The sequence below is a fragment of the Takifugu flavidus genome, chromosome 9, assembly GCF_003711565.1.
Source record: "Takifugu flavidus isolate HTHZ2018 chromosome 9, ASM371156v2, whole genome shotgun sequence".
In the NCBI taxonomy this organism is placed as follows: domain Eukaryota; kingdom Metazoa; phylum Chordata; class Actinopteri; order Tetraodontiformes; family Tetraodontidae; genus Takifugu; species Takifugu flavidus.
Window position 1 is genome coordinate 7,587,966 of NC_079528.1, and position 13,870 is coordinate 7,601,835.

The window sequence follows — 13,870 nt, forward strand, 5'->3', positions numbered from 1 at the left end:
GGATTTTCTCGGAATCCTGTAAGTTCACCTTTCCTTTGGTCCAGATGACAGGAGATGATACAGTTGGGGGATCGATCCCGGGTCGCAGCGCGGCGTGTCTCCGCTCAACATCCTCGATACGCATCAACCGCCGATTTGAGGCATCGCCGAGCCGCGGATGGCGAAAGCAGGAATGAGCTTAACCGACACCTTCCGGGAAGGACCTTCAGAGGGATTGTAGGATGGTTCTTTCAGGGATGGTTCTGTCCATCCAAGGATGGAGGGGGCTAAGGTGTCGCCTGTGGCAAAGTTTCCTTAGTAGGTGGCAGAAGAACGGAGCCGCCAGGAGAGTGAGCAAAAAGTTCCATTCTTAGTGCGACAGGTTCCTACAGGCGATGCTAAAGTTGGCAAAGATTGTGCAATATTGCGAAAGACTTAATGAAGCTGATGGACTATTTTTTAACAAGTATAAGTGTTGACACATACAGGTTTACATCACACGAGCTTCCCAAAGCGTGGAAACGGAAGTGGTGACATCACAGCTCTGACCAAATTCAAATATGTGTGTGTGATGAATCAACCCAGAAGATGACGAAATCCAAGAGAGCATTAATCATGAAGTCAGATTATGTCATCCACATATTAAAAGCACCACGACGTTTTTTAGAGGGGGAACCGGGGGGGTAGGAGGATCCTCTGGTCTACTCTGGTTACACAAACTTTGTTTTTGGCCTCGGTGTGTGAGAGCCCTCTCCCTCTGGCTGCCATCTGCTGCTGAAGAATCTGTTTCACTCGATGAGCCAAGCCCAGCCTTTATTGGTCCTAATGGCACTATCAGCTGAGCCGCCAAACCCAATTACCTTTTAAAAAGGGAGGCTACCCCGGCTAATCATGGCTGCCTAACCTGATTTGCCTGTGATGAAGAGACGGGATAAAGAGCAGTTAATGGAGGGAGAATGATCTCACAAATACAAAAAACTCAATTCATTTCTCTGGGAGAGCAATCTGTCCGATTCAGCCGTAATGGAGTGGAGATTCATTAGTCCTTGGGCCTTAGTAGTAGCACGTCCCCCTTATCAAGCGAATGACAACATTCATGATGTTCTGCTTATAGACTTTACACCCCGGATGCATGGTAGGCTTCGTGGTGGGGTGGGTGGGTGGATTTTAAAGGACATTGTGTGGGTTTAGGAGGGTGGGGCAAGTCCAGGTTTGCTAGTTTGATGTGAACTGGCCGAGGAACATGGACCCCTGCTTTGAATTTCTCACTGAGTGGCAGCTTGGAGTTTCTTTTCAGCACCTTAAACTGCTCCTCAAACATATCAGCCAACCGTGTCCCCGCTGCCAAACTGGGTGTTTGAACTCTCCTCCTCTGGAAGCGAACCGCTTCCTGGGACCGACACGCGTGGCTGCCAAGGCTGGTCGATGCTCGCGTAGCCTCCCAGAAAACGCCGAGCTCTCTGTGGTCTCTTCAAACTGGAGCTCCGCGCTTGTTCACACGCGTGCTCCTGTGGTGATGTCAGCGGCGTGCATGAATGAGCCACCGATGCCAAAAATAGGCATTGAGTCACGGAGAGCAGAGCCACGACCTGACCCCTCCGACCCCTGGTGAGTCTCCACGCCGCTGCAGCTTTGGCTCGGCCTGGCTCAGATATGATCCAGAGGACGTCGGCTTCAGGGGGCAGAGGGCCACAGCCAGGGTTTGCAGACGGACATTAGGCCAAAGCCAGAGTTAAAATCCTATTAGTTTGAGTTGGGAATCGGATTATCGTCGTCGAGAATCACTCGTCTGGCAACTAGGGTCTAATTTACGCCAATCAACGGCAATTATTGAGGGGAAGGGAGCCCCTATTAGAGAGCCTCATCCACTTAGTCTAATGAATGGGGAAGATTCAATCTTGGCTGTGGAGACGCATCGGAGAGCTGCAGCTGAATGCAACTGCAGCAGCCGGCTGGAGAAGAGCTGCTGTTATTTATCAATGGTGGGGCCGCTGTCAGAGCCAGCGTGTGTTAGCTACGGGGCGCTAGGCTCTGGTTTCTGATGGGCTGGGGGCACTCTCTACAGTAAAGTGGTTAGTGTAGCTCTATCCAGCCCATTACGCGTACATCACCAGGAAGACATCCCCCCTCGTGTAGTTTGCAGCGTGTATTAGGAACTAAAGAGTTGGATATTTTATCCTGCGCTATAAATCACAAGATGTGCCTTAGTATTTACTGTGGTCCTGATGTTGCATTTCTGTTCAGTATCACAGCTTTATCTCATTTTTGTGACCCATAATTGAGTTTCTCCCATCTGCCACTGTATCATGAACCGCACATGTTCGGTGACCCCCACAGGCGACCTTTAGTTTGTTCCTCGTTCCTATACTGCCCCCTACTGTCAAAAGGCGGAACACAGGCGGAGCGTTTGGTCGACTACTGTTTGGTGCTTATTTTAGAAAACAGGATGTTTGCTGATATAACTGGTGGGTGGCTGAAGCAAAACGTCAGCTGAAAGACAAGACTCTTCGTCAATATGTGCCTTTGACGGTGCACACTCCTGCACTGAAGAAAGAGTGTGTTTGTGAAAGGCCCGGCGAGGGAAATCCCAGGCCGCCTTTGAAGGCTTTCAGTCACTTCTCCAAATTAGTGCGAGGCTGCAGATGAGCAGCAGGATACTGATAATTTTTTCCAGGGTTGAAGGTTGTTGTTGGCTGAGCTTATTTCCATGTCCTTAAAACCCACAACAGTTTGCAACCTCGTTACATTAAACAAGGACAATTAAAAAGCCTAGAGTCTCTTCCCTATTCTGAATAAACTGTATCAAAGGTGACTCCCCATGTGTATAAACAGCAGTAAAGAGTGGAACGTGCTGCTACTATAGTTGCTGTATTTCTCTTTTTTTTTGTTTTAGGTCTTATTAAAGAAAGTGTAAATATAACTGTGAGTCGACTGTGACATCAGGCCATCATGATATGAGTAATCACAACTCCAATTCTGAAATTACCCATAAACATCTTCGAAATCTAATACCCTTAACGTGCACATGCACAGGCACAGTGAGTCATGCTTTTCCTTTATTTAAGGTATGCTTATGGTAAGATTATTAGGAGGATGCAAACTCATTTCACACCCCGTCCTTTCCCTTTCTCAGTTGTGACTGATCATATCAGTCACCATAGACAACAGCAAAAACATCTACGTGGGGGTAAAACCCTTGTTGTTCCTGTGGTGAACTTCGTTTGGTGCACTCTGTGGGCTGATTGTAGATTTTTCCACTTTCCTTTTATACTTCTGAGATGCTTATCACCGCTGCACAATTTTTCAGCAAGGCAATCGGTCAATCTGTGTTAATCTCCTCCTCAATGAGCAGCAGTACGGAACCAATCAATAGTGCCGTCTTTCCAAAGACGGAAGGACTAAACTGGGGATTGCATCAAAATGTTTTTTGGGGGGATTTTGTTGTCGATCAATATGCCTTTGAAATGCATGATCGAAATAGAGTTGAATTATTGGTGTGGACTGTGTGCTTATTTATCTGTCTGCTACTGAGCTGTCGACATCTTCATTCGTGACAGTTGCTTTGGTATTTATGGATTCAGATAACTGGTTAAACTCGAACTGAAACAATTAGACTTTCTAAAAATGGTAGTTTGGTAGTTCGGACATCATCCGAGCGATGCAGAAGTGAAACTAGCAGGTCACATGTTTCATGACCTGAGCTCCCATTACGCTGACCGGTCTAGTAATTAACACGCAGTGCACCCAAATACAACACATTTATCATATTTAGAGAGTGGGGGCAACCATAGTCAGTTTCAGGAAGAAAGGAGTAGAATTTCTATTGATGTACGTCAGAAAAACCTCTTTTAATTCATGATTTACTTAGTGTTTTTTTTTTTTTAACCAGAGTAATACCTCCTGTTTTACAAGCCATCTCTGCAGCGCATCTCAGGGCAGCAACACGTGTTTCAACCACCCGAAACGTTTAACCCAACATTTAGTTTAAAAACGTTCACCAATCACGCTCACAAACATTCCAGCGACTCGGAGGGAGGTAAAAAAAATATATATTAATATAATTCACTGAATTTAACAAGCTAAATATGTAGCTGACGTGTAATACTGGTAGCACCCGATCAAAACATGTTTAACTTAAGTTAAACTAACGTTGCTTGTAAGGTTAAATTAGGTAGTCAACGTAGCCTTTAGTGTTTGAAAAGCACTTGTATACATTTTAGATTTATATAGTATATATAGAGAGAGTGAGATGTGGCGTTAGAGTAGATTTCCGAAAACTTTCTCCAGAATGTAGGGCTATCTGTTAGCAGTTAACAGAACTGTTAGCAGCTAACCGCTTGTTTCCTTGGACTTTTTCAGCGACCTTGGAGACAAGACTTCCATTTCTGTGCGTGTCTAGGTTGTATTAAAAGCTGCTCCGTATCCGCAGTACTTCGTAGCTTCCACGATGTTCCCACCCAGTAGAATATTAAGAGGAAACCCCCATCAGAGAAATCCCAACAACCCTCGGAAAAAAGATGGCGCCGCCCGGAGAGGTACATTATTATTATTATTATTATTATTATTATTATTATTATTATTTGTGAAACCATGGTAGCACGGGGATTTTTGTTCTCCGGCAGGCTAATAGACTCGCTATCTGAATTATTGTGTACTTTTCTCTCATGTCTCGTAGGTTGGAACGCCAGGCCACCCTTGGACCCCAACGTTCTGATTGAGAGATACAGGCAGGACGAGATGAATGCTCTGGCTTTAATCCACAACCTCGCTCAGGTTGTCCAATTCCAGCTGGAACTGAAGGAAACGGTAACTCCAGGTAAAGTCTGCAAAAACAGCTTGTAAACTATGATGAAGGTCTCGGACGTTGCATGCGTTGACGGTTGACGGCCATTGGCCGGTGACGTTTCTAACTGCCCGTTTCCGGTTATTCCAGCACACGTGCACGGGCTTCACTTTGCCTTCTGTGCCGTGATTGACGGAGTCGAGTATAAAACGGGAATAGGAAAATCCAAGAAGGAGGCTCGGCTCCAGGCTGCCCAGTACGCTCTGGAGGACCTTCTGCCGGCTATAGAACATCTGAAGTCCGCCCTGCCTGAAACACCAGGTTGGACTTCAGCAGAAAGCTGAACCTATACAAGACAAATGGGTTTTTTTCCCCCCTATTTTTAAGTATTTATTAAATGTAAACTTTATTTCACCAGGAGGAATCCTAGCATGTGTCGGCTTTTTATGTCTTTGTGGCATTAAGCTTTTGAGCTGTCATATGAGAGACAAGTTTTATTTAATCTTGACTATGTGGGATACAAACAATGTAGAATGTGCAGTATATGTGTCATTTAGTAGATTAAGTTGTTGCGTCCATTATTTCTGTCCCAATCCTTTTTGGCCTACTTTGTTTGGCAGCAGTCACTTGGTAAAAGACCTCAAGGTGAAACATGAACGAAGGTGTGATTAATCGTGTTGGTGGGGAAAAAAAGGGTTGCAGAAGATCCATAATTGTGACATGACTTTCCATGGGGCGAAACTACTGCCCGAGTGTGTACGTGCAGGAATTGATGAGAGCTGAAACTGCCCCTTTGACTGAAATCCCATTTCCCCCCTCACGTCCACCGATGTCAGAGTATGACAGGCGCAGTGATGTCACGAAAGTCAGCTACCAAAGAAGCCTGAGGTCATCGTCATCGTCATCGGCGTCCGCACGCGATGGTTAATTAAAGAAAATGTCGGATCACAAGCAAAATAAAGTGTGATAATAATCCGTGCACAAATAAGGCGGATAGCATTTGGAGACTTTCGGAGTTTTAAAGGCTTAATGTGCGACTGAGCGTAACGTGATTCATTTTCATTCCTGATAGATTTCCCTCCACCTCTGCTGGTGAAAGATCCGTCCGACTTCATCAGAAGAACCAGTCATGGTAAATATCAACACAATCGCTGTAAAGGGGAGCAGAGCAAATCCTTCCCATCAAAATAAAAAAGGTGATGACGCCTGGAGATATCCAGTGTTTGCCCTCATGTGCCTACGCTCTCGGTTCAGGCGGCAGCTCAGTCAACCTCCAGATTCCTCAGGCTGTCAGATTCCAGCTAAATAAACTATTCAGCCCCCACCCAGACATCTCTGTCTGCACAAGCACCACGGCGGCGTTCGTCATCCAGACTTGTAAGTGACCTCGATTTTAAAAAAACAAAACAAAAAAAACAACCAATCTTTATTAATCAGCGGTTTCATCGGGACGTTCTTCAAACCCAAGATGAAAGTTGACATCATCCAATGATGGACTGTCCTGTCATCTCCCAACAGCTGCTGGGTTTCAGGTGGTGGCTTTTGGCACCGGTAATGTTAGCACCAGAGAGAGTGTGTCATCCACCGGTAGGATCGTGCACGATTCCCACGCCGTCGTCGCCGCGCGGAGGTCGCTGATGAGGTCGGTGGCGGACGTGACGAGGCTGCTTCCTGCTTTGCTTCAATTTCTCATATTTTTAGGGAGGACAAAGCCAAGTGGTTCTTAAACAGTGGTGTCCTGTGCCGCCAGGTTCCTGTACCGGCACCTGCTGATGTTTTTCAGCCAAACGGCCGAACTCAAAGCCAAGTCGATCTTCCAGCAGAGCGGCGGCGGCGACCTCCTCGCCCTGAAGAGTGACGTCGCCTTTCACCTCTACACCAACCAGCTGCCAAAGGGTGCTGCTCAGATGCACTCGAAGCTGTGAGTGTTGGATCCCTCTCTGTCCAATCCAGTGAAATCGGCTGGTTTCAGCAGCGTTCCGGCATCTGCTGCGAAGGGCAGAGCTCTCGACGCCCTGCAGGGCAAAAACATGAAGAAATCTGGGCAGTCTTCACAATAAAACACCATATTTTTATAGATTATATGTACACACACACACACACAGGCAGGAGGGACGGCACTGGGCAACAGGAAGAGAAATTAAATCCATTGAATAAAAATGAAGATTAGATTTTACTTCAGGTTTCATTATTTTAGCTACAACTAAACCACAGCACTGGTGTGAGTAGACATCAGCTGAGGGACAGCTCACTTGTGGACCCGTCTATAGAAATGCATGTCTGGGCTTCCACGGCCAGAGTGGGCCCGGCTTTGGGGTGCCCCCCCCCCCCCCAGTCCTTTGAGAGATGCAATCCAGCAGGGTTATCTGTCCCACCAGGCAGACGAGCCGAGTTCCCTTGGTGGTACTTCTCTCCCTTGAATGACATAAAACCCTGCTGGACTGTATCTGTTATAGGCCCGGCCCGGCCCGGCCCGGCTCCAGTAAGTTCACTGCCAAGTCAAAAGGTTCACGTTTGCAGTTGCAGTTAACGCAACCTCTGGTTTTCTCACCTTGTCTCGTGAGCTCGGAGGTTCTCAGGGGAGGCCTGAAAGCATTTCCTCTTGTGTGTGTGCTCTGTTCAGGCGTTTAAACCCACTCTCCGTGTCAGCCTGGCAAGTTAACAATGAGATGGGTCTTCATCTGTCCATGGAGGGGAAGGTAAACACGCACTGCAGTCCTGCCCGCCTCCACTCTGCTTAACTTCATAAACCGGTTTGTTACTTTTCTAAAGATCTTCTCAGTTTTGTCGGCGACGTTCGATCATTCTGCCTCCAAGCTGGTCAGCATGTCCGTCACAGACAAGCTCACTCAGTGGCAGGTGCTCGGATATCAGGGCGCCTTAATCAGCCATTTTGTCGAGCCTATATATGTCCAAAGCATCGTCGTAGGTGAGTCAGCGCGCAGAATCAATTAAGCTGTTGCAGTTGAATTAATAATGACTTCCTGTAGATGAACCGAAAAAGAGTCTTGAGTTACACTGAAGTCCAAACTGACAAACTTCCTGTTTTGTGTTTGTAACACCTGCTAAACAAGAGTTGTGGTTTTTTTATACTTTCGTTCTCCAATTGCTTGAACTGTTTTGCTGCTGCCTTTGCCCTCTGTCTTATATTAAGATGTGCCTACAGGAAATAAGAAAAATCTCTTGTTTTGGAGCTTTGTAATTCACTTTAAAAACCTCTGCTGCTATTCCAAACATTGTTTACTGTAAATATCCATCATTTCCTGTTTTCCTTTGCTCATGGATGATCTCAACCGCCGCAGGAGACTCTGGCTGCAGTGACATTCGGGGCATGGAGATCTCTGTGAATCAGCGTGTGGAGGGCATCACCTCCCAGCTGCCCATGCACTACTGCATGGTGAGGCCTCACATCAGCCTCGTGCCTCAGGTGGCCACCAGCACCTCCGAGGTGGCCCTGGTCACCCAGTCGGTCAACTGGAGCGAAGGAGACGGCTCCATCGAGATAGTGGACGGACTGGAGGGAAAGACCATGGAAGGGTACGAATGAGTTGGGATGGGTTTCTACCTCCGCTGCTGGAGTTTAGCTTCACATCCCAAACGGCTCATGACTGTGCTCCTGTTAGATCACCCTTTAAGAGCGGCTCTGCTCTGGCAAGCCGTCTGTGCAAAGCAGCGATGCTTCACCGCTTCAGGTTGTTGGCTAAAGAGACCCAGAGACACGACCTGTTGGCCGCAAGCTCCTACAGAGAAGCCAAGGTGATATGAGCGGTTGTGTCTTTATTAGTACCATCATGCTGAACAATGTAGGGCAGCAGAGCGCGGCCGTGGGGCTGTTTTAGGCTTTCATATTGATGCTCATACCAGGCTTAGCCGTCAGTTTCTGTTGAATAATTTCCGTTTTATTCTGTCGTTTTTGCTGAAGAGGATGGCGAAGCCGTACCAGGAAGCTAAGAGCATGCTGAGGGCGTACCTGCTGCAGCAGGGCTTTGGGGCGTGGCCAGTCAAGGTTTCAGTGAGCGACAACTTTGGCGTGTAAACTCATCAAACATCCTTTTGCTCTCACATTAGATTTAGGTTAATATTGTTAGTTAGTTGCCATAAACTCCTGTTTCTGAATGTTCTCCAAATATCCTGTTTAACAACGACGGATGCTTGACCTTGAGAATGACCTTGAGAAAGACAAGTTCAAAAGCTGAGCTCAACATTGCTGTATTTGGATATATTTGTGTTTTTGTGACCTGGGAGATTAACTTGATTTGATAGTCATTTGTTACCATATAATTCATGACCTGAAGCACAGCTGAAGTGTCAACATACACCGTCCAAATAAACAAGGTCAAATACTCATATTAAAGTCCATAAGATTTATTTTCGTGGAGAAAAATGTCTCATCATCTGCAAACTGCACTTAAATGTGCAATAACTGCACACGCTTACATTTTTTCTGTTTATTTAAATACAGAATCGTGAAATTTAAAAGGTGCAGGAACAGAAAATAATCTTGAATAAATCACATTAAAAGGCTCAGACGGCGACAGACTTGGGGCAGTCAGGATAGACAAACCCACCCCCCCAGAGCGGTAAGGATAGAATCAAATATTCCAGGTCTCATTTGGGACTGAAGCCGGCCAATATTTCTGAAAGTAAAGCACGCAAAGGTGGTTTTTAGAGTTGATAATGTTTGATTTGAAGTCGGTAGCTGTTGCTCAGCCTCTCCAAGTCCAGCAGAAGTGAACTGGAGCAGGGCCGCCTCTGCTTACACCAGGCTGCACGTCGCCTCGAAGCGGAAGCGCTGGGTTTCCTGTCTGTGCAGCGCAGCTCGGCGTTTACTCCGCTGGCGCCGAGGACCTTGTGAATGGACTCTTGTCTTTATGTCCCCCTGCTTTGGACAATATTGGGAACTACTCGTGCATTGAGGCAGGTACATGCAGGACGGAGCCTTTCGGGTGTACGTACCTCTCATACGTGTTATGGCGTGTTGATGTGTGCAGCCGGTGTGGATGTAAAAGCTGCAACTGGAAATATGAGTTTGTGCTTTCCGCTTAGGACAACTTCCAGTTGGGACGCAGTTTATGAGTGTATGGGGGAGTGGGAGTGAATGAGGATATTATTCTTGCCCCGTCTGGAGTTTTAAGTTTTGCATTTCTGATGTACATTGTGTTGTCACGATACAACGTTAAAGTTATCGTTGTCTATAAGCTGGGTTTGTGTTATTGATTTATTTGATTTTCTATCAAAAGCGCCCTCGTAAATAAGAATGAAAGCTCTTCTTTTTTCAGACGCTGGGGTGATACTAGTAGCTTGACAGATAAACAGGAAGTGGAAGTCTTTAGATGTGGTCACAGGGTGCAAAGAGTTGAGGCCTGAGCTCTCGGAAGATGTTGCACTTCAGCGCTGTGGTGTGTGCACGGGACGGGCTTCATGGCTCCTGTAGTAAATTGTGGCCAGAATAAAAACACTCGGCTATCCAGAGTAAACTGCTGTAAGCGATTACTCATATTTGAACCTCAAATGGACTGACTGAGTAAATATGTTGACCTTTACGTTAAGGAAATTCAGCCTCCTACAGGAGGCCGGTTACACCCATTCCTCTCCCACATTATTTGCCTTCCTGCTGTCATGGAGCTAAATTATGATTAAAAAAAATCGACAAGGCTAATCATTAAAAGGTTCGTGTTACATTTATTATCTCATCCTATAATATCAGAGCGTCACAGTACACAATAATAAATAAACAATAGATATTTAAATAAATAGTGCATCATCAGCTAACTTTCAAATCGTCAGTTATTTGTACAAAATAAATAAATTAGGAAGTAGACATAAATGTCTAAATCTTGCATTATAGAAGTGTAGTAAAATAAGATTATCTTGTATTACGCTTGTCATTAAATAGTTTTCAGCAGTGTTCAGATACATTCACGTCTTCTTTGATGAGGCAAGAAATGTGTCAGATGTACAGAAGAGCTGTGCGCTCTCTGACGCTCTCTGACGCTCTCTGGCGTTCTGACGTTCTCTGGCGCTCCGGCTCCCGTCGCCTGGTCCTCAGCTGCCCTCTGCCGATGGAATCGCCCCAGACTGGACTTGCTGTAGCAAGGATTCCGTGGCGTCCAGAAAGTTGGTGAGAGGCTTCTCGGGCCAGCTCTCGCAGGTGCTGCACTCGGTCGAGTTTGATTGCTGTGAAGAAGCGGGAGAGGGAGGCCGTCAGCTCGGGCGCCCGGTTCAGTTCTCCCTCGGCCCGTCTGGGACACTCACCTCGATCTTCACGCCGTTCTTTAGCTTCTGGATTGTATGTGTCAGAAACTCCTCGGCCAAACCGATGACGTCCTCCGGATCCTCGCACTCGCGTCTGACCGTTTTCAGCTCCGCCGCGACGCATTCCAGCGCTGCAATGATGCAATGATGATCGTCCTGCAAGTGGGAAAAAGGTTTTAGCCTCCGTGACGCGGACATGTAGCAACTTAGTGAAACGGGGTGAAACATTGACACCCTGGAGCTCATTTCCTGTACTAGAGAACCCTGTGGTTGACAGCTGAGCTGAACCATAAAAGTCAGCTTGATATTTTTTTTTTAGGATTTGAATTTTGACTGTTCTTACCCTCACGTTTGCTGGAGTGTAGAATTTCGAATCTGGTTCCTGTTGAAGGCAGGAGATTGTATCAGCGACTAGAAACTTTCAGAAATGCCGATAACGTCTGCAAGAACTTACACATTTCACATCCCCGCGTATCACGTCGATATTTGAATCCTCCAGGTGTAGGGGGAAGGAGTTTGCTGGAAAGCACAGGCAGAGGATGCCGAGCCAAACGTTAATCCTGATAAAGTTCTCCATGTTCAGGGCGAAGAGCTGTCGGTGTGATGTGCAGGGTCCTGTGTTGCAATGCTCCTCTGTGGCCTTTCACTCTTAATTCATACGAGTGTGGGGCGGAACAGGTGGGCAGCATTGCTTGTGTTTAGCTGAGGCACAGCGCTGTTTTTCCTTTAGATGACTGTTGGAATTTTTTTTTTCTTTTTTCATGATAGTGCTACAGGGTGGTAAAATCCCTCAAGTGGCCAGTTGTAGCACAACTTAAAAACTGGGTTAGCCGGCGCTTGTTTGTGGTTTCGAGGCTTCTTTTTTTTTCCGCTTCTGTTGATACTCTTAGTGCATCACAGGAAAGTCGTTGAATGAAACCCTGCTTGGAGAAGAAAAGCCCACAGACATGTCGTTTGATTGTGATTGATTGTGTTTTTGTGATTTTTTAATTATTTTTATTTTAACATGCTGGATAAATATCAAGGTCAGCGTGGACGATTGTGGCTTTCAGAACATAAACGCAACGGTCGATTGTGGTTGAAGGATTTGTCACCAAGTAGGGGGAGTTGAAATGTGTCCAGGTGGAGGGTGACAGGCGGATGATGGAGAAGCTGCTGTCACTTGCATTCTTCTGCTTTTTTTGGACAACAATCGGTCACTGCGACTAATAAAAGAATTTCCACTCGTGATTTCCACATTTCGCTTCCTGGCGAGGGTGTATTCCCAGCACGTTGTGTCATCCCCTCCTGCTGTCAGTCACACTGTCTCCAGTCCTGTGCAGTAATGGGATACTTGTCTGCTGAGGGATTGAGTGCTTTTAATCTTTTGTTGTGCAATCGCTCTGATTGTTGCACCTCAGCTGGATAATTGTGAAACCACTCGCTAATGAGTGGGTGTATGCGTCTCTCTTTTTTCCACCTTTCCTTAAAGTAGTTCCTTTTTTAGAAGCATTGCTGAGCTGAAGTTTAGTGACTGTTTGAGCTACTTTGAGACCTTTTTAAGAGCCACAAACACCTGTGGACAGCATGTCATCCACTCAGAAAAGGTGAAGAATGAGCACATAAGTCACGAATGCATTTGGATGTGTTCAAAATTTATTAGCAAAATGTTCCATGGACAGAGTAAAAAACCAATAAATTAAGAATAAATAATAAATAAGACCTTATTAAAGAGGCATTGCTGAGCTGAATTTTAGAGGCATTGCTGAGCTGAAGTTTAGTGACTGTTTGAGCTACTTTGAGACCTTTTTAAGAGCCACAAACACCTGTGGACAGCATGTCATCCACTCAGAAAAGGTGAAGAATGAGCACATAAGTCACGAATGCATTGGATGTGTTCAAAATTTATTAGCAAAATGTTCCATGGACAGAGTAAAAAAACCAATAAATTAAGAATAAATAATAAATAAGAAGAACTTAATAAATAAGACCTTATTAAACAGTGTTATCACTGGAAGCACCAAGTGTAGCGATAAATAAACACGTTGCTTTAGTGTCGATTTCACTTCCTCTGGAAATAGGAATTGTACTGCTGGGCGAAAGCCTCCGTAGCGTTAACGAAGCCTTCAAAGGTGGCGTGGGTCTTCATGGTCAAGGTGCACGCTGTCTGTGTCTGAGGGATACAGGACAAGAGTTGGCTGAATGTTGAGGTGGAGGATGTGAACCGTCTCCCCTGTACTCACCTTCGAGTAAATTCTCTCCAACTCTTCCAAGGTCGTTTCGATGTTCTCTGCATCGGGGCAGCTGGCAGCAGTCCGCTTGAACTCCCTGATGTAGTGTCCCAGAGCTGCATTGTAACAGTTGTCCTGGGAGACAGAGAGCAGATCAGATTGTGACAGACTGAAGATCGGTAAAAAAAGACGAGCCCTGCTGGCGGCTGATGCTCTGCAGCAACGTCTCACCTCCACGTTTTTTGGAGAAGTCAAGTTGAGGTCCTTTTCCTTTTCCTGTAAAGATCAATAGAAAGTTGGCATTAAGCAAACACCACATTACTTTTCCTTATTGTCACGAAAGCAAGAAGAAAATAGTTAAATGGCCAACTTACACAGGTGATTCCATCGAGAAGCTCAAAGCCCAGGGCCTCCATGCTCAGAAGATGTGGTGTGGCAAAAGGAGCCGCTCGGAGCTGTCCAATGAGAGGAACCATCAAGAGAGCTAACGTGATCCACGACATCGTGATGTGAGCTTAGCGCAGCTGAAGTCTGGTGTCCTGCAGGTGTGGGTATCTGGGTTGTGATGCCCTCCTCTCATCTGGGGTTCTTTTTATCCTGGCAGTGAGTGGGCAAGCAAAGGTGTGTTCTTGCAGGGACACGT

At 46.1% G+C, this 13,870-nt stretch overlaps 1 protein-coding gene across 2 annotated transcripts; it reads left to right on the forward strand.

Annotated features, from left to right (window-relative positions):
• Positions 1-3,860: 3,860 nt before the first annotated feature.
• On the forward strand, positions 3,861-9,109 carry adad1 (adenosine deaminase domain containing 1 (testis-specific)). 2 transcript variants are annotated; one of them, XM_057043335.1, is made up of 13 exons: positions 3,861-4,015; positions 4,339-4,514; positions 4,655-4,795; positions 4,913-5,083; positions 5,835-5,894; positions 6,017-6,139; positions 6,281-6,404; positions 6,513-6,683; positions 7,386-7,461; positions 7,535-7,691; positions 8,065-8,299; positions 8,386-8,518; positions 8,685-9,109. In XM_057043335.1, the coding sequence occupies exons 2-13, from the start codon at positions 4,427-4,429 to the stop codon at positions 8,796-8,798; spliced, it is 1,593 nt and encodes a 530-aa protein (XP_056899315.1). In that variant the 5' UTR covers positions 3,861-4,015; positions 4,339-4,426; the 3' UTR covers positions 8,799-9,109. The 2 variants fall into 2 exon arrangements, with proteins under 2 accessions (XP_056899315.1, XP_056899316.1); XM_057043336.1 differs by having other exon boundaries at positions 3,906-4,015; positions 4,379-4,514.
• Positions 9,110-13,870: the final 4,761 nt, after the last annotated feature.

Excerpts from the sequence above, each read along its gene's own strand:
- adad1 (XM_057043335.1), top strand. The coding sequence starts at position 4,427 with ATGTTCCCACCCAGTAGAATATTAAGAGGAAACCCCCATCAGAGAAAT. Across the intron at positions 4,515-4,654 it reads AGATGGCGCCGCCCGGAGAG|GTTGGAACGCCAGGCCACCC; the intron begins GTACATTATTAT and ends CATGTCTCGTAG. Across the intron at positions 7,692-8,064 it reads TGTCCAAAGCATCGTCGTAG|GAGACTCTGGCTGCAGTGAC; the intron begins GTGAGTCAGCGC and ends CAACCGCCGCAG.